Source organism: Rhinoraja longicauda, chromosome 10, assembly GCF_053455715.1.
Source record: "Rhinoraja longicauda isolate Sanriku21f chromosome 10, sRhiLon1.1, whole genome shotgun sequence".
Classification (NCBI taxonomy): Eukaryota; Metazoa; Chordata; class Chondrichthyes; order Rajiformes; family Arhynchobatidae; genus Rhinoraja; species Rhinoraja longicauda.
The window spans coordinates 61089576-61107998 of record NC_135962.1 but is presented as its reverse complement, the minus strand read 5'-3'; the positions used below and the strand labels follow the sequence as shown (position 1 = coordinate 61107998).

At 50.8% G+C, this 18423-nt stretch overlaps 1 protein-coding gene across 1 annotated transcript in view; it reads left to right on the top strand.

The window, feature by feature from the left end:
- LOC144597539 (nesprin-2-like) overlaps positions 1-18423 on the top strand; it is a 76028-nt gene that overhangs the window by 13271 nt on the left and 44334 nt on the right. The window contains exons 7-17 of the mRNA XM_078407018.1: positions 226-354; positions 1581-1918; positions 2637-2805; positions 3009-3152; positions 4579-4698; positions 7247-7429; positions 9948-10085; positions 11515-11700; positions 12344-12466; positions 16445-16627; positions 17304-17357. Of these exons, the coding sequence (XP_078263144.1) occupies positions 226-354; positions 1581-1918; positions 2637-2805; positions 3009-3152; positions 4579-4698; positions 7247-7429; positions 9948-10085; positions 11515-11700; positions 12344-12466; positions 16445-16627; positions 17304-17357 (1767 nt within the window). The remainder of the gene's footprint in view (positions 1-225; positions 355-1580; positions 1919-2636; positions 2806-3008; positions 3153-4578; positions 4699-7246; positions 7430-9947; positions 10086-11514; positions 11701-12343; positions 12467-16444; positions 16628-17303; positions 17358-18423) is intronic.

The following is an 18423-nucleotide window of genomic DNA, read 5'->3' as shown; positions in this document are numbered from 1 at the left end:
GTCTTTGATTATGTTGGTTGCTTTCCTGAGACAGTGTGAAGTGTAGACGGAGTTGATGGTTGGGCGAGTGGTGTGTAAGATGGACTGGGCTACTGTAATCAGATGCTTCCTGTGTGGACGGTGAGTCCAGGGTGGGTGTGAGGGTGATGGTCGGGGATTGTGCAGGACCTCTGCTGATCTACTGGGCTTGTCGGTCAGATACTTACAACTCCTCTGCGTTCACAGGACGGGCATGTTGGCGTGGACATGGGGGTCAGAGGTGAGCAGCTTCCCATGGCCAGCGAGGATGAGCAGGAGGAGCTGTGGGACAGTGACGACGAGGAGGTGACTCCCACAGCAGATGAATTTCCACAGGTAACGGCAGCTGGAAACATGGCCTGCGCTCCATCCCTTCCTCACAGTCAAACCGCAGAGCAGAGGCATGCTGATATACATCGGTCTGACCAGACCCAGGGATCGCTGGTGCTGAACTATGTTGAAAGTTGTCCTGATGCACAATCCCCACACCCACATAGGGGTTACTGGGACAATGATGGACGGGCAGTTTCTTCCCAGCTGTTATCAAGCAACTGAGTGCAGTCCTGACCTACTATCTACCTCACTGGAGACCTTCAGACGATCTTTAATCAGACTTTATTGGAATTTATCTTGCCCTAAACATTATTCCCTTTATCCTCTATCTGTACACTGTGGATGGCATGATTGTAATCATGTATTGTCTTTCAGCTGACTGGATAGCACGCAACAAAAGCTTTTTACTGTACAAATGACAATAAACTAAATTAAACTGAACTAAACAATGAGAGGTATGGTGATGCAGCAGGTAGAGGCGCTGCCTCACAGCGCTAGAGACGCAGGTTCAATCCTAACATTGGGTGCTGCCTGTGTGGAGTTTGCACGTTCTTGTGACCGTGTGAGTTTCTTTTGGTTTCCCCAAGATGTTAATTGGCTTCTTTAAATTGCCCATTATATGTTAGAGGTGGATATAAAAGTGGGATAACAGAACTAGTGTGAACGAGCGATTGATGGTCGGCATGGACGCGGTAGGCCGAAGGGTCTGCTTATACACTGTATTTTCCAAACAATTCAAACAATCGAAAAAAAAGGCATTTCTGTTGCACCTTTCCCATCGGGGCATCCCAGGGGGTGGCGCAGAGACTGCAAGGTGGTGAGGGTGGGGGTCAATCTGCCTTTGAAACAGAAGCAGGAATCAGTCACAGTCCCCCTGAGGTTGCATCGCCTGCCATTGGAAGAAGAATATTATCAGACAGGCGAAGGCAACAGTGCCTTGTGATGCTTATTGTTGTCATGTGTACTGAGATGCAGTGAAAAGCTTTGTTTGTGAGCCATCCAGTCCAAGATCCAGACTGGGCTACATACACAACTACAATTTCCTGCGGTCTTGGGCAGAGCTGTTCCCAAAGCAAATTGATGCAACCTGACAGTGTGCTTTCTAGGGTCCCTAGTCCCCTGAGGAAGTGGAGGGGTTGTTGTGCTTTCTTGGCTGTTGCATCACTGTGGTGGGGCGGGGAAGCTGCCTATGTTCACGGCCTGGTGTCTCTCTCCCTGCCTGTACCCAGATCCACTCAGTGGAGAGGAGCGAGGAGCACGAGCCGAGGGAGTGGCATCAACGCTGTACGCTGGTGGGAACAGAGGAGACGCCACCACTCCCGATGGATGCGGATTGGAGCAGAGAGCGGGTGGACATCACAGGGCAAGTCTCTGGCCCTTGGTCAGAGGTTCAGGCTCCAGAAGTGTGGAGGGATCTGGTGCCTCGAGAGCGCTGGGGTCAGGAGCTGCCTGGGCCCCTGGAGGTGGAAGTGTTGGCGCCAGTGGGACAGGGCCCGTCCCTGGGGCCCGAGACCGGCAGGGAGGTTGTGCCGCCCGCGGGTGACGGAGCTTTGCATCATCAGCGGAGGTACGTGGGTCCGACATCAGGCGCTGGGGTCACTGACGATACACTGAGAATGTAACACAGCACAGCAACAGGCCCATCAGCCCACAGTGTCCATGCTGAACATGATGCCAAGTTAAACTAACCTCAACTGCCTGCACGTGATTCTTATCTCTCCATTTCTGCATATCCATTTATCCAAATGGGCAGCTCAGTGGGGCAGCAGGTAGAGATCATAAGATGATAGTAGAATTCGGCCATTCGGCCCATCAAGTCTAATCCACCATTCAATCATGGCTGATTTATCTCTCCCTCCTAACCCCATTCTCCTGCCTTCACCTCGTAAACCTTTGACATCCATACTAATCAAAAATGTATCTATCTCTGCCTTAAATATATCCACTGACTTTGTTTCCACAGCCTTCTGTGGCAAAGAATTCTACAGATTCATCACTGTCTGAATAAAGAAATTCCTCATCTACTTCCTAAAAGAACGTCCTTTAATTCTGAGTCCTAGACTTTCCAACTAGTGGAAACATCCTTTCCACATCCACTCTATGCCAAGCCTTTCACTATTCCGTACGTTTTGTCCGGGTGCTCCAGTTTTTTCCAACATTGCAAGGTCGTGTCGGTTTGCAGGGTAATTGGCTCTCTGTAAATTGGCCTGTTTCCGTGCTGTATCTCTAAACTTACTCCCCACCCCACGGTCCTGCCATCTCTCCCCTCTGCCTTCTCTCCACAGCTGGGTACCGGAGATGGAGGAGAGACACAGAGGCTTGGACCAGCTGCCGGGGGAGAGGGAGGAGGTGCCAGGGGAGAGCGGTGGGATTGAGGATTGGCTGCGGCATGTCACGGCACAGCGGGGAGCCGGGGGCTCCGAGAGCGATGGGGCGTCGGAGACTGAGCCTGAGGTAGGAAGGGGCACGATGTGGGGGAAAGGTTGAATGGGGGGCATCTGTATGGAATGGGCATTAGGGGTGGGCACCAGTAAATGTGCTCATATCCCTCTATACTATCCCTCTAAAGTCCCAATGAAGTACGTGATGTGACCTAGCGGTACAGCAGGCGTGTAGGGCTGAATGGCTTGTTTCTAATGCTGCTCTGTTGCTGGCAGGGAGACTGGGAGGCTCCATCTGCCCAGCGAGAGGCAGCGGTGGAATCCAGCGGCTCCAGTGCAGAACGACGCAGTGAACCCACAGCAGAGGTCGACCCCCGGGTCCTACAGACCCCCGGAACCGTGGAACACACGGAGGAGCAGGTGAGGCTCGGAGATCTGTCACTTGACCAGTGTCCCAGCCCATTCACCCTGACCACAAGACATTGCAGAGAGTTGTGGATGTAGCCCAGACAATCACACAGACCATTGACTCCATCTACACTTCACGCTGCCTCGGAAAAGCAGCCAGCATATTCAAAGACTGATCCCACCCCCGTCATCTCTTCTCTCCGCTCCCGTCCGGCAGAAGGTGCAGAAACTTGAAAGCGTGCACCAACAGACTCAGGAACAGCTTCTTCCCCTCTGTTACCAGGCTTCTCAATGGTCCTTCCAGAAGCTAGGGTACACCACAGATACAAGCCCTTCGGCCCACAATGTACATGCTGAACATGATAATCCATATCCCTCCCTTCCCTGCATATCCACTGGACTACCTAAAAACCTCTTAAACACCACCATTGTATCTGCCTCCACCACCACCCCTGACAGCATGTTCCAGTCACTCACCACTCTCTGTTTGAACAAAACCTTGCTCTGCACATCTCCTTTAAACATCCCCTCGTATTGTGAAGTTATGCCCTCTTGTCTTTGACATTTCCACCTGGGAAAAAGGTTCTGACTGTCTACCCCATCTCCGTCTTTCATAACTTTATATACTTCTATCTGGTTCCTGTCAGTTCTATATCATCCCACTTTCTCATCCACTCCCGACACACTTAAGAGCAATTGACAAAGGCCAATGAACCTGGGTGTTGAGTTGGTTTCTGGGTGTTGAGTTGCTGAACTATACACTGATCAGCCAACATATTATGACCACTGACAGGCGAAGTGAATAACATTGATTATCTTGTTACAATGGCACCTGTCAAGGGGAGGGATATATTAGGCAGCAAGTGAACAGTCAGTTCTTGAAGTTGGTGTGTTGGATGCAGGAGAAATGGGCAGGAGTAAAGACCTGAGCGACTTTGACAAGGGCCAAATTGTTATGGCCAGACGACTGGGTCAGAGCATCTCTGAAACGGCAAGGCTTGTGGGGTGCTCCCGGTCAGCAGTGGTGAGTACCTACCGACAGTGGTCCGAGGAGGGACAAACCACAAACCGGTGACAGACAGGGTGTTGGGCGCCCAAGGCTCATCGATGCGCGAGGGCAACGAAGGCTATCCCGTCTGGTCCGAACCGACAGAAGGTCGACTGTGGCACAAGTCACAGAGAATGTTAATGGTGGTCACGGGAGGACTGTGTCACAATACACAGTGCATCGCACCCTGCTGTGTATGGGGCTGCACACGGAGGACCAACAGCATATTAGGCAGGTGGGCATAATGTTTTGGCTCATCAGATCATAATGTTTTGGCTGATCGGTGTATAACGAGTCAGTGTGCTCTCCGCTGTAAGCCTGGCGATGTCGGGTGGACTTGTGGATGTGGTGGGACTCGCGCCTCGACCCCCCAACCTCTCTCGTTTGCAGGGCGGCCGGAGTGAGGAGCTGAGCGGCAGGATCAGGGAGACGGCAGGACGAGTCCGGGACGTGGAGAAGATGCTGCAGCACCGCAGCAAGAACGTCAGCGAGGCCAAGGAGCAGCAGAAGGTCGGTTTGGGGAACATCCTCCACCCCCTGGGGAAAGGTCCTCTCCTACCCCCTACCTCTGACCAGGGACCCAGAACAAGGCACTCACCTCTCCCCACCCTCAGGTCCAGAGCACCGCACCCATCTCTCCCCACCCCAGTGACTCAGAGCAATGCACCACCACTCCCCACCCTGGGGATCAGAGCAAGGGACACCTCTTCCCATCAACCCAGATTGAGGGTCCCTTCTCTCCCACCTCAGGATGCTGCCCCTCACTGGGGGACAGATCCTCTCCCACCCCAGGGTGCTGCCCCTCACTGGGGGACAGATCCTCTCCCACCCCAGGGTGCTGCCCCTCACTGGGACAGATCCTCTCCCACCCCAGGGTGCTGCACTCACTTCCCCTGCCTGCCAGCAGAGGGCAGCCATGCTCCATCCCCACAAACCCAGAGTCTTTTCCTGGTTCGGAAGTTGCCGACTTTTTCGACTGTGTGTGTTCTCTCCCTCTCCACCCACCATGGGGTCCCGCTCAGGGAGGGGGGGCTTTGTCTGACGCCTGCCTCTCCAACAGCACAGAAACAGGCCCTTCAACCCATCTCATCCATGCCCACCAACATGCCCTGTCTGCACTAGTCCCACCTGCCTGTGTTTGGCCCATATGCCTGTGAAGGGCCGAATGGCCTACTCCTGCACCTATTTTCTATGTTTCTATGTTTCTATCCATCTAAACCATTCATATCCAAATGTTTTAAATTCTATTATAGTACCTGCCCCAACTACCTTCTCTGGCAGCTCGTTCCATATACCCACCACCCTCTGCCAGAAAATGTTGCCCCTTAGGATCCTATTAAATCTTTCCCCTCTCTCCTTAAACCTATATCACAATCACAATCATACTTTATTAGCCGTATGTTTTGCAACATTCGAGGAATTTTAATAGACAATAGGTGCAGGAGTAGGCCTTTCGGCCCTTCGAGCCAGCACCACCATTTAATGTGATCATGGCTGATCATTCATAATCAGTACCCCGTTCCTGCCTTCTCCCCATACCCCCTGACTCCACTATCTTTAAGAGCTCTATCTAGCTCTCTCTTGAAAACATCCAGAGAATTGGCCTCCACTGCCTTCTGAGGCAGAGAATTCCACAGATTTACAACTCTCTGACTGAAAAGGTTTTTCCTCATCTCCGTTCTAAATGGCCTACCCCTTATTCTTAAACTGTGGCCCCTGGTTCTGGACTCCCCCAACATTGGGAACATGTTTCCTGCCTCTAACGTGTCCAATCCCTTAATAATCTTATATGTTTCAATAAGATCCCCTCTCATCCTTCTAAATTCCAGTGTATACAAGCCTAGTCGCTCCAGTCTTTCAACATACGACAGTCCCGCCATTCCGGGAATTAACCTAGTGAACCTACGCTGCACGCCCTCAATAGCAAGAATATCCTTCCTCAAATTTGGAGACCAAAACTTCACACAGTACTCCAGGTGCGGTCTCACTAGGGCCCTGTACAACTGCAGAAGGACCTCTTTGCTCCTATACTCAAGTCCTCTTGCCATAAAAGCCAACATGCCTTTATCTTTCTTCACTACCTTCTGTACCTGCATGCTAACTTTAAGTGACCGATGAACAAGGACTCCCAGATCTCTTTGTACTTCCCCATTTCCTAACTTGACACTATTCAGATAATAATCTGCCTTCCTGTTCTTACCACCAAAGTGGATAACCTCACATTTATCCTCATTAAACTGCATCTGCCCACTCGCACAACCTGTCCAAGTCACCCTGCATCCTCATAGCATCCTTGACATATGAAATTTGCCATACAGTCATAACAATAAAAAGCAACAAGACACACATAATACATTTTAACATGAACATCCATCATAGTGACACCTCCACATTCCTCACTGTGTTGGAAGGCGAAAGGGATTCCCCAACTCTGGGTAAATGACTCTGTGCATTCACCCTATCTATGCCCCTCATGATTTCATGCACCTCTATAAGATCATCCCTCTTCCTGCGCTCCAAGGGGAAAAGTCTCAGGCTGTCCAACTTCTCCCTACAGCTTAGGCCCTGGCAACATCTTTGTAAATCTTTTCTGCACTGTTTCCAGCTTAATGATTTTCTTCGTATAACTGGGTGACCAAAACTGAACACAGTATTCCAAATGCGGTCTCACCAACATCGTACAACATCACTCGCTCAGACCCTCGGGTCCTGGCAACACCCTTGTGAACATTTATTTTAAACTTTAGAGATACAGTGCAGAAACAGGCCCTTCGGCCCACTGAGTCCGTGCTGACCAGCGATGGCCCTGTGTACTAGCACTATCCTATACACAAGCGTGGCAATTTAGAGTTTTTACTAAAGCCAATTAGCCTACAAACTGCACGTTTTGGGATGTGAGCACCCAGAGAAAACCCATGTGGTTACAGGGAGAGCGTGTAAACTCCGTATGGACAGCGCCCGTAGTCAGGATGAACCCGGTCTCTGTCGCTGTGAGCAGCAGCTCTACCCGCTGCGCCACTGTGCCGCCCACAATGGACTGTTGTCTGTACTTTTGCAGAGGGTGTGGGGCGAGCTGGACAGGTGGCACGCAATACTGTCGCGGCTGGATGCAGAGGTACAGGACCTGGCCGAGGTGGACCATTGTCTGGCCCAGCAGCTCATGGACGCTCTGATGGACTCCTTTCAGGAACACCAGCAGGCAGCATGCACGGCGGAGCAGAGGACCACGCTGGTCACCAAGGTCCTGCTACCCTACCCTTCCTCGCCGCCCTCACAACACCACACAGCACATGATCAGGCCCTTTGGCCCACAGTGTCCCTGCCGAACATGATGCCAAGTTCTGAAGAAGGGTCCTGACCCCAAACATCACCTATCCACTTTCATCAGAGATGCTGCCTGACCAGCTGAGTTACTCCAGCACTTGAGTTGTAGGTGCAGTGAAAAGCATTGTGTCCCTTTTTGTAAACCAGCATCTGCAGTTCCTTGTTTCTACATGATGCCAATTTTAACTAATCTCTGCCTGCATGTGATCCATAACCATGTGCTTATCTAAATGCCTCTTAAATCCCACTATCGCATCTGCCTCCACCACCAGCCGTCAATTAGTTCCAGGCACCCACCACATTCTACAGGTGCTCCCCGCCTTACGATGCTTCGACTTACGATAGTTCGATGGTGCGAACGGCAGCGACCCTTAGCAAGCCGCAGCTAGCTTCCGGCCACGTGATCACGTGTATTAAATGCATTTCCACTTACGATATTTTCGGTTTCCGATGGGTTTCTCGGATCGGAAGTTGAAGACCACCTGTATAAAAAACTTGCTCCACACATCTCTTTTAAACATTGCCCCTCTGACCTTAAACCTATGCCCTCTAATATTTGACAAGTACCCGAACTTTTCTAACTCTCTTTTAAAAGATTCCTCTTGTCAGCTGGGTTTCACCTCCAAGCATTTGATCCCAGTCTGCTTGTGTCCTCTCTTACACTATTGAGTCAACCTTCTCCCAATTCAATATCTTAACTTGAGGACCAGTCTTATTCCTTTCCTAAACTACCTTGAATCTCGCAGAATTATGGTGAATGCTCCCATAGTGATTCCTACTGACACTTCCACTGCCTGCTCAGTTACAGTGCCTTGGAGAGGTTTCAGTATTGTTCCATCTCTAGTGAGACTCTAAACAAATCCACTCCATCTGAAATCCTTGCGTTAAGGCAATGCCCGTCAGTCTTGGGAAAGTTAAAATCCCCGCTTATCATCGGCGGTCAGTCGGAGCGAGTGTGACTGTCCTTGTCGTGACTTTGTTTATCGTGGGGAGACTGGTGCACAGACAGCCACCACACGGTCCTTGACAGATCTGGGTCAGGATCCAGTGGCGTGGAGTCCAAGACGACCGGGGACCCTTTTCTGCTGCAGCCTTCATCCATCCGCCTTCCCAGCCGTTGTGACGCTCCACTAAAGTCAGCCGTCATCCTCCCTCCGCCTGTTCCACCATTGAGGTCTTGGTTGGATTGCTCTTTGTCAGGGACCTCCCCCTCGACCTTACCGCCATGGGTGACCCTACCAGGAGCGTAGCTCCAGACAGCATCACTCTCAGGATCTCAGGACCACACAAGCTTCTCCACCACCACAAGGTGACAATCCACGGAGAAGTAAAATCCCCGCTACCATAATCCAAGCACGAGGAACTGCAGATGCTGGTTTACAAAAAAATACACAAAGTGCTGGAGTAACTCAGCAGCTCAGGCACCATCCCTGGAGAACATGAAGAAGTGGCATTTCGGGTCGGGACCCTTCTTCAGACGGATTGTGGTGGAAGGGGGAAAATTGGAAGAGTGGTGTGGACGGGACAATGTCTGGCGATACAGGGGAAGTGGGATCATCAGCGTATGGGTTGTAAACAATAGAAACCAAAAGGCAAATGGCTGTGAGATAAGGAGAAAAGAGGCGTGATGTGAATCTAGAGGAAGGAACAAAAGTGGAAGGGAATGGGAGGGGTGGGGACAAGGAAGAAATGAGTGTACATCCTGGTGGGATAGAGGGAAGAAAGGGGAAAAGGTGGGGGAAAGGAGAGGTGACAGTTTCTAGATTACTGATCTCGGGAATGTGTGATGGGACGGTGTAGAGGGAGCGTCATTCTGTGTCTGACCCTGGGGGGAGTGTGTGACGGGACGGTGTAGTGGTAGTGTCACACTGTGTCTGACCCTGAGGGGAGTGTGTGATGGGACGGTGTAGTGGTAGTGTCACTCTGTGTCTGACCCTGGGGGGGTGTGACGGGACGGTGTAGTGGTAGTGTCACACTGTGTCTGACCCTGGGGGGGGGGGGGGTGTGACGGGACGGTGTAGAGGGAGCGTGACCCTGGGGGGAGTGTGTGATGGGACGGTGTAGTGGTAGTGTCACACTGTGTCTGACCCTGGGGGGGGGGTGTGACGGGACGGTGTAGAGGGAGTGTCACTGTCTGACCCTGGGGGGAGTGTGTGATGGGACGGTGTAGTGGTAGTGTCACACTGTGTCTGACCCTGGGGGGAGTGTGTGATGGGACGGTGTAGAGGGAGCGTTATTCTGTGTCTGACCCTGGGGGAGTGTGTGGCGGGACGGTGTAGTGGTAGTGTCACACTGTGTCTGACCCTGGGGGGAGTGTGTGATGGGACGGTGTAGAGGGAGCGTGACCCTGGGGGGAGTGTGTGACGGGACGGTGTGGAGGGAGCTTCATTCTCGCTCGGATTGAGCAGCGGCTTGACATTTGTGTCTGTCTGCAGATCCCCAACTGCCTGGAGGACTATCGCCAGGTGACAGAGTCGGCCACAGCCTGGATCCAGAGCACACAAGCCCAGCTCTCCGACACCATCGACTGTAGCAACGCCAAGTCTCTGGGCAAGCAGCTCTTCACCCTACAGGTGTGCTGTAGCAACAGGCACAGGCCATTCGGCCCCACTACCCGCTCCTTGACATCTACCCCGTCAGAGACCCAGTCTATCCATTAGGGGTTAAAAGACCCAGTCTCCCCCTCATAGAGGGGTACAAATATTCACTGTCACCCTTCAGTGGGACAATAGACCCGTCTCAGCCATCCTAGAAACATAGAAAAATAGGTGCAGGAGTAGGCCATTCGGCCTTTCGAGCCAGCACCGCCATTCAATATAATTATGGCTGATCATTTAAAATCAGTGCCCCGTTCTTGCTTTCTCCCCATATCCCTTGATTCCACTAGCCCTAAGAGCTAAATCTAACTCTCTCTTGAAAACATCCAGTGAATTGGCCTCCACTGCCTTCTGTGGCAGAGAATTCCACAGATTCACAACTCTGGTGAAAAAGGTTTTCCTCGTCTCAGTCTTAAATGGCCTACCCGTTATTCTTAAACTGTGACCCCTGGTTCTGGACTTCCCCAACATCGGGAACATTTTTCCTGCATCTAGCCTGTCCAATCTTTAAGAATTTTACATGTTTCTATAAGATCTCCTTTCATCCTTCTAAATTCCAGTGAATACAAGTCCAGTCGACCCATTCTTTCAACATATGTCAGTCCCGCCAACCTGGGAATTAACCTGGAGAACCTACGCTGCACTGCCTCAATGGCAATAATGTCCTTCCTCAAATTAGGAGACCAAAACTGCACACAATACTCCAGGTGCGGTCTCACCAGGGCCCTGTACAACTGCAGTAGGACGTCCTTGTTCCTAAACTCAAATCATTGAATGGCGGAGTAGACTAGATGGCTTAATTCTGTTCCTATCACATACACTTCTGGGGACAAAAGCCACAATATCACCCTTGTATACGGGGTACAATGACCCAGAATCACCACTCAAGAAGGTAAAAAAATGACACAAAAGTGCTGGAGTAACTCAGTGGGTCAGGCAGCATCTCTGGAGAGAAGAAATGGGTGACAGTTTGGGTCAAGACCTTTCTTCAGACTTTCCATATTTGATTGAAGAATGTTCTTGGCCCAAAACGTCCCCATTCCTTTTCTCCAGAGATGCTGCATGTCCCACTGAGTTACTCCAGCATGTGGTGTCTATCTTTGGTGTAAACCAGCATCAGCAGTTCCTTCCTATACATAGACACTATTTTTTTTCTGGACCTAGTTGGTTCAGACTACAGGTGCTCCTCAACTTACGATGGGGTTACATTCCGAGAAACCCATCGGACACTGAAAATATCGTAAGTCAAAGTGCATTGAAAACACGTGATCGCGTGGCCTGAAGCGAGCGGCGGCGGTTCGCTAAGGATCGCTGCCATTTGCACCATCGCAAAGTCAAAATATCGTAAGTCGAAGCATCGTAAGGCGGGGAGCACCTGTACACTAAACCTCTTCCCTGTGCATAGGTAATGGCAGACACCAATGGGCAGAAGCGAGCGGCGCTGCAGGAGGTTGGGGCCAGACTGCGGGAGGTGGGGGAAATGTTTGAGACGGACCAGATGGTGAGTCGAGTGGAACAGCTGCTTGAGACTGGCGCATCCCTGCAGCAAGCGGTGTCCCAGAAGGCCGTGGAGGTGGAGTACATCGCAACGGTGAGAGGGGCTGAACTGAGGGAGCGCCGCACTGTGGGGGGGGGGGTGAGGGAGTGCCGCACTGTGGGGAGGGGGGTGAGGGAGTGCTGCAATGTGGGAGGGGCGGGAGTGAGCGAATGCTGCACTGTGGGGGGGGGGGGGGGTGAGGGAGTGCCGCACTGTGGGAGGGGCGGGAGTGAGGGAATGCTGCACTGTGGGGGGGGGGGGGGTGAGGGAGTGTCGCACTGTGGGAGGGGCGGGAGTGAGGGAGTGCTGCACTGTGGGGGGGGGGGGGTGAGGGAGTGCCGCACTGTGGGAGGGGCGGGAGTGAGGGAGTGCTGCACTGTGGGGGGGGGGGGGGTGAGGGATTGCCACACTGTGGGAGGGGCGGGGGTGAGGGAGCGCCACACTGGGAGAGGCAGTACTGAGGGAGTGCTGCACTGTGGGGGGGGCAGGGGTGAGGGAGTGCCGCACTGTGGAAGGGGGGGGGGGAGTGAGGGAGTGCTGCACTGTGGAAGGGGGGGGGGCAGTACTGAGGGAGTGCTGCACTGTGGAGGGGGGGGGGTGAGGGAGCGCTGCACTGTGTGGGGGGGGGGGGCTGTACTGAGGGAGTGCCGCACTATATCCTGTCATTGACGGATGACGCTACTCGTGTGTCTGACAGGAGATTGGGGCGATTGAGTCTGAAGTAAAGATCATCGAAAGCAAACTTGCGAAGGTTAACACCATCCTGACTGCCGTTGACATTGAGGACCTGACAGCTGAAGAGCATTTGACCAACCGACAGGTAGGTACACCTGGGGACATCGACCTTGACAAACCAATCTCCTCCAACACCTACCCACCCCCTGTCAGATCTACAGCTGACCTCTTCTCCCATCCACACCGCAGCGGTACTCAGTTTAGGTCAAGGAGCATTGTCATACTCCATACTGGCTGCTTTCCCCAGACAGCATGAAGTGTGGATGGAGTCAATGTTAGGGAGTCTGGTCTGTGTGAAGGACTGGGCTACATCCACAACTCTCTGCAATTTCTTGCGGTCTTAGGTAGAGCTGTTCCCAAACCATGCTGTGATGCATCCTGACAGTATGCTCTAGTCCGTATCTGTGATGAACAGTTATCGAAGTAGACACAAAATGCTGGAGTAACTCAGCGGGTAAAGGCAGCATCTCTGGAGAGAAGGAATGGTAACGTTTCGGGCCGAGACCCTTCTTCAGACGGATGTCAAGGGAGGGGGGGGGGGGCTGCCCCGAAACATCACCCATTCCTTCTCTCCAGAGATGCTGCCTGACCCGCTGAGTTACTCCCAGCATTTTGTGTCTACCTTCGATTTAAACCAGCATCTGCAGTTTTTTTTTTCCTAGTTATAGAATTGGGGACAATTACAACTTTCAAAGGCCAAATGTAGGCAAATAGAATTGTCAATGGAATTGATGCGATACAATGCTGAGAACTCTATTACACTCTATCTTCCCCTTTGCTCTACCTATTGTACTTGACTTGATTGTGTTTATGTACAGTACTATCTGATCTGTTTGGATAGCATGTAAAATAAAGCTTTTCACTGTACCTCTGTGTACGTGTCAGTAATAGACGTCAACCTAATGAGTGGGTTGTCACAGGAATGAGTGCTGGGCATGCACCTCGTTACAGTCTATGGAGGTGACCTTTGTGAAGGAACTGAGAATGAATGAGTTACATAGAAACATAGAAAATAGGTGCAGGAGGAGACCATTTGGCCCTTCGAGCCAGCACCGCCATTCATTATGATCATGGCTGATCATCCACAATCAATAACCTGTGCCTGCCTTCTCCCCATATCCCTTGATTCCGCTAGCCCCTAGAGCTCTATCTAACTCTCTTTCAAATTCATCCAGTGAATTGGCCTCTCCTGTCCTGCCTTCTGTGGTAGTGAATTCCACAAATTCACAACTCTCTGGGTGAAAAAGTTTTTTCTCACCTCAGTTTTAAATGGCCTCCCCTTTATTCTTAGACTGTGGCCCCTGGTTCTGGACTCCCCCAACATTGGCAACATTTTTCCTGCAGCAAAGTGAAGTTCTGAAGTGAATCTTTCTCGACTGCCTTGACTGTGAAGGGTGGGGATCAGTGATGTTCTGAAGGACATCCATGTTATGCAGGAGGACGTACTGGGGGTCTTGGAGCACATGAAGCTGCATAATTCCTCAGGACCTTCCTGCCAACCATCCTGAATGGGTCCTAAAAAGTAACATCACCAACTGTATCATAAAGTAATACAGCACGAAAATAGTCCCTTCAGCCCAACCTATCCATGTCAACCAAGTTTATGGGAACAGTTCAAGGATCTGGGAGGGTTGTTGGGCCAGAAGAGATCACAGATAGAGTCACATAGGACGAATCCGGCCCTTCGGCCCAACTTTTTTATTTATTCATGTCATCACACAGCTGTTTGCCAATAGCGAGCAAATTTTAGTGCCATGTCGTTGGCCTCTGCAAGATCCTTTACAGTGCATGTGTCATTGAGCATGTCACAGCTCAGGAGATGTTCCATAGTCTGGAGGCCCCGTCCGCACTCGCAATCTGCCGCATCTTCAGTATATCCCCAACTCATCCATGCTGACCAAGATGCCCCATCCACACGAGTCCCGCCTGCCCACCTTTGGCCCCTCTAAACATTTCCTCTCCATGTGCCTGTCCAAAAGTTTTTAAAATGTTGTTATAATACCTGCCTCAACTACCTCCTCTGGCAGTTCCTTCCATATACCCACCACCCTCTGTGAAAACGTTGCCCCTCAAGTTCCTATTAAATTCTTCCCCTCTCACTTTAAACCTATGTCCTCCGGTTCTTGATTCCCCTACTCTGGATAAAAGAGTCCGTGCATTCACCCTATCCCCTCATTATTTTATACATCTCTTTAAGATAGAAACAGAAAAATAGGTGCCATAGTAGGCCATTTGGTCCTTCGAGCCAACACCGCCATTCAATATGACCATGGCTAATCATCTAAAATCAGTACCCCGTTCTTGCTTTTTCCCCAGATCCCTTGATTCCTTTAGCCCTAAGAGCTAAATCAACTCCCTTGAAAATATCCAGTGAATTGGCCTCCACTGCCTTCTGTGGCAGAGAATTCCACAGATTCACAACTCTCTGGGTGTAATATTTTTTCCTCATCTCAGTCCTAAATGGCCTACCCCTTATTCTTAAACTGTGATCCCTGGTTCTGGACTCCCCCAACATGGGGAACATTTTTCCTGCATCTAGCCTGCCCAATCCTTTAAGGATTTTATATGTTTTCGATAAGATCCCCTCTCATCCTTCTAAATTCCAGTGAATATAAGCCCAGTCGACCCATTCTTTCATCATACGTCAGTCCCCCCATTAACCTGGTGAACCTACGCTGCACTCCCTCAATAGCAATAATGTCCTTCCTCAAATTAGGGGACCAAAATTGCACACAATACTCCAAGTGTGGTCTCTCCAGGGCCCTGTACAACTGCAGTAGCTCCTTGCTCCTAAACTCAAATACTCTTGCAATGAAGGCCAACATGCCATTAGCTTTCTTCACTGCCTGCTGTCACCCCTCAGCGTCCTGCATTCCAAGGAGTAAAGTCTGAGCCTGACCAACCTCTCCCCGTAGTTCAGATGCCATTAAATTGGAATGGGTGAAGAGATCATTTACAAGGATGTTGCCAGGAATTGAGGGCCTGAGTTATAGAGAAAGGTTGCACGTTATCCCTGTGACCTACGGGTGCTCCGCTTTCCTCACACATCCCAAAGACTTGTGGATTTGTCGACAACACCTGGAGTATTGTGTGCAGTTTTGATCTCCTAATTTGAGGAAGGAGGCAGTGCAGCATAGGTTCACCAGGTGAATTCCCGGGATAGCGGGACTGACATACCTTTTTCACCCAGAGAGTTGTGAATCTGTGGAATTCTCTGCCTCAGAAGGCAGTGGAGGCCAATTCACTGGATGTTTTCAAGAGAGTTAGATTTACCTCTTGGGGCGAAAGGAATCAAGGGATATGGGGAAAAAGCAGGAACGGGGTACTGATTTTGGATGATCAGCTACGATCATATTGAATGGCGGTGCTGGCTTGAGGGGTCGAATGGCCTACTCCTGCACCTATTTTCTATGTTTCTATTAATTGGCCTCTGTAAATTCTTGTAGAATCTGATGGGAATGTGGGGAGAGCAGGAAGTACATGGGGGGAATGGATTGATCCAAGAGCTGGCATAGAGCTGATGGGATGAATGGTCAGCTGACTAGAAGGGGATGGAAGGCTATAAGAAGAGGTTCGAAGGTAGACGCAAAATGCTGGAGTAACTCAGCGGGTCAGGCAGCATCTCTGGAGAAAAGGAATGGGTGACGTTTCAGGTTGAGACCCTTCTGAAGAAGGTCTCGACCCGAAACGTCACCCATTCCTTCTTTCCAGAGATGCTGCCTGACCTGCTGAGTTACTCCAGCATTTTGTGTCTACCTTCGATTTAGACGAGCATCTGCAGTTTTTTTCCTAGATCAGAAGAGGTTCGACAGACTTGGATTATTTTCTCTGGGACAGCAGAGGTTGCAGGGAAACCTGATAGAAGTAAGTAAGATTATTAGAGGCACAGATGGGGTAGACAGTCAGAACCTTTATCCCAGGGTGGAAATGTCAAAGACCAGAGGGCATAGCTTCAAGGTGAGAGGGGCACAGTGTAAAGGAGATGTGTGGGGCAAGCAGATAGATGTGTGTCCGTTCCACACGTGTGTGGCAGTGCTGTAGGTCACGCCTGCTATTCCTGCAGATCGTAGCGGAGAACCTGGTGGAGATGGGGAAGGTGGCGGACATCCTGTCGGGTTACGAGCACTCGCTGGCGTTACCGGAGCGGGCAGCAGGCACCGTGCAGGCCTTCGCCAGGCTGCCCCTGATCACCGGTCAGCTGGCCGAGCTGCAGCAGCTGACCACGCGGCAGAGCGGCCTGTTGGAGGTACACGCCAGGCTGGGCACGGAAAACACACGCAGCACACATGGGATGGGCATGGAGTGCACACGGAGCACACATAGGGTCGGCATGGAGCACAAATGGAGTGGGCATGGTGCACAAGGAGTGCTCATAGGATGGTCACAGAGCGCACACTGAATGGGCACGGAGTACACATGGGATGGGCATGGTGCACATGGAGCACATGGGATGGGCATAGAGCGCACACACAGCAAACACGGGATAGGGTTGGAGCGCACATCGAGCACATAGGATGAGCATTGAGTGCATACAGAACAGAACGGTGAGGGGATGGGCACTGCACATGTGATGGGCATGGACCTCACAGAAGGTGGGCATATAACACATACATGGATGGGCATGGGCCAGATATGGATCAGATGCAGATGAGCACAGAGTTCACACAGAGAGATCATGGTCTGGGATGGTCATGGACAAGACACAGGATGGGCACGGACTGAACATGTCCGCTTACCAGATGGTCGCAGTTTACACACAGAGTGGGCACTGACTGCACACGGGTTGGGCACGGACTGCACACGGGTTGGGCACAGACCACACGCATCTGTATTTGCCCTCACCGCCTCTGTAGTGTGTTTGTTTCTGCGCACCAACACATGAAGATTGTTTAATTCAGAAGCTGGTTCTGTTTTTCCCACAGTCGCTGCTGGAACAGCTACAGGAGTGTGACACGGAAACGGAGAGACTGCTGGAGGTAAGCATACGTGACATGGGTACTTGATACACATCACACACGTGTATATGTGCACACTGAAAAAAAAAAATATATATATACACATATATGTGTGTATATTTATATATGTGTGTGTGTGTGTGTATATATAAATATATATATGGTCTTAGAAACATAGAAAATAGGTGCAGGAGTTGGCCATTTAGCCCTTCGAGCCAGCGCCACCATTCAATATGATCATGGCTGATCATCCAAAGTCAGCACCCCGTTCCTGCTTTTTCCCCATATCCCTTGATTCCCTTAGCCCCAAAGAGCAAAATCTCTCTTGAAAACATCCAGTGAATTGGCCTCCACTGTCTTCTGTGGCAGAGAATTCCACAGATTCACGACTCTCTGGTTAAAAAAGTTTTTCCTCATCTCTGTCCCAAATGGCCTACCCCTTATTCTTAAACTGTGACTCCTGGTTCTGGACTCCCCTAACATCGGGAACATTTTTCCTGCATCTACCCTGTCCAATCCTCTAGGAATGTTATGTGTTTCTATAAGATCCCCTCTCATCCTTCTAAATTTACAGTGAATACAAGCCCAATCGACCCATTCTTTATCGTATGTCAGTCCTGCCGTCCCGGGAATTAACCTGGTGAACCTACGCTGCACTCCCTCAATAGCAATAATGTCCTTCCTCAAATTAGGAGACCAAAATTGCACCCAATACACCATGTGTGGTCTCACCAGGACCTTGTCCAACTGCAGTAGGACCTCTTTGCTCCTGAACTCAAATCCTCTTGCAATGAAGGCCAACATGCTATTAGCTTTCTTCACTACCTGCTGTATCTGCATGCTTACTTTCAATGACTGATGTACAAGCACACCCAGGTCTTGTTGCACCTCCGCTTCTCCTAATCTGACACCATTCAGATAATAATCTGCCTTCCAGTTCTTGTGACCAAAGTGGATAACCTCACATTTAGCCACATGCATCTGCCCACTCACCCAACCTATCCAAGTCACCGTGCAGCCTCATAGCATCCTCATCACAGGTCACACTGCTACCCAGCTTTGTGTCATCCACAAACTTAGAAATGTT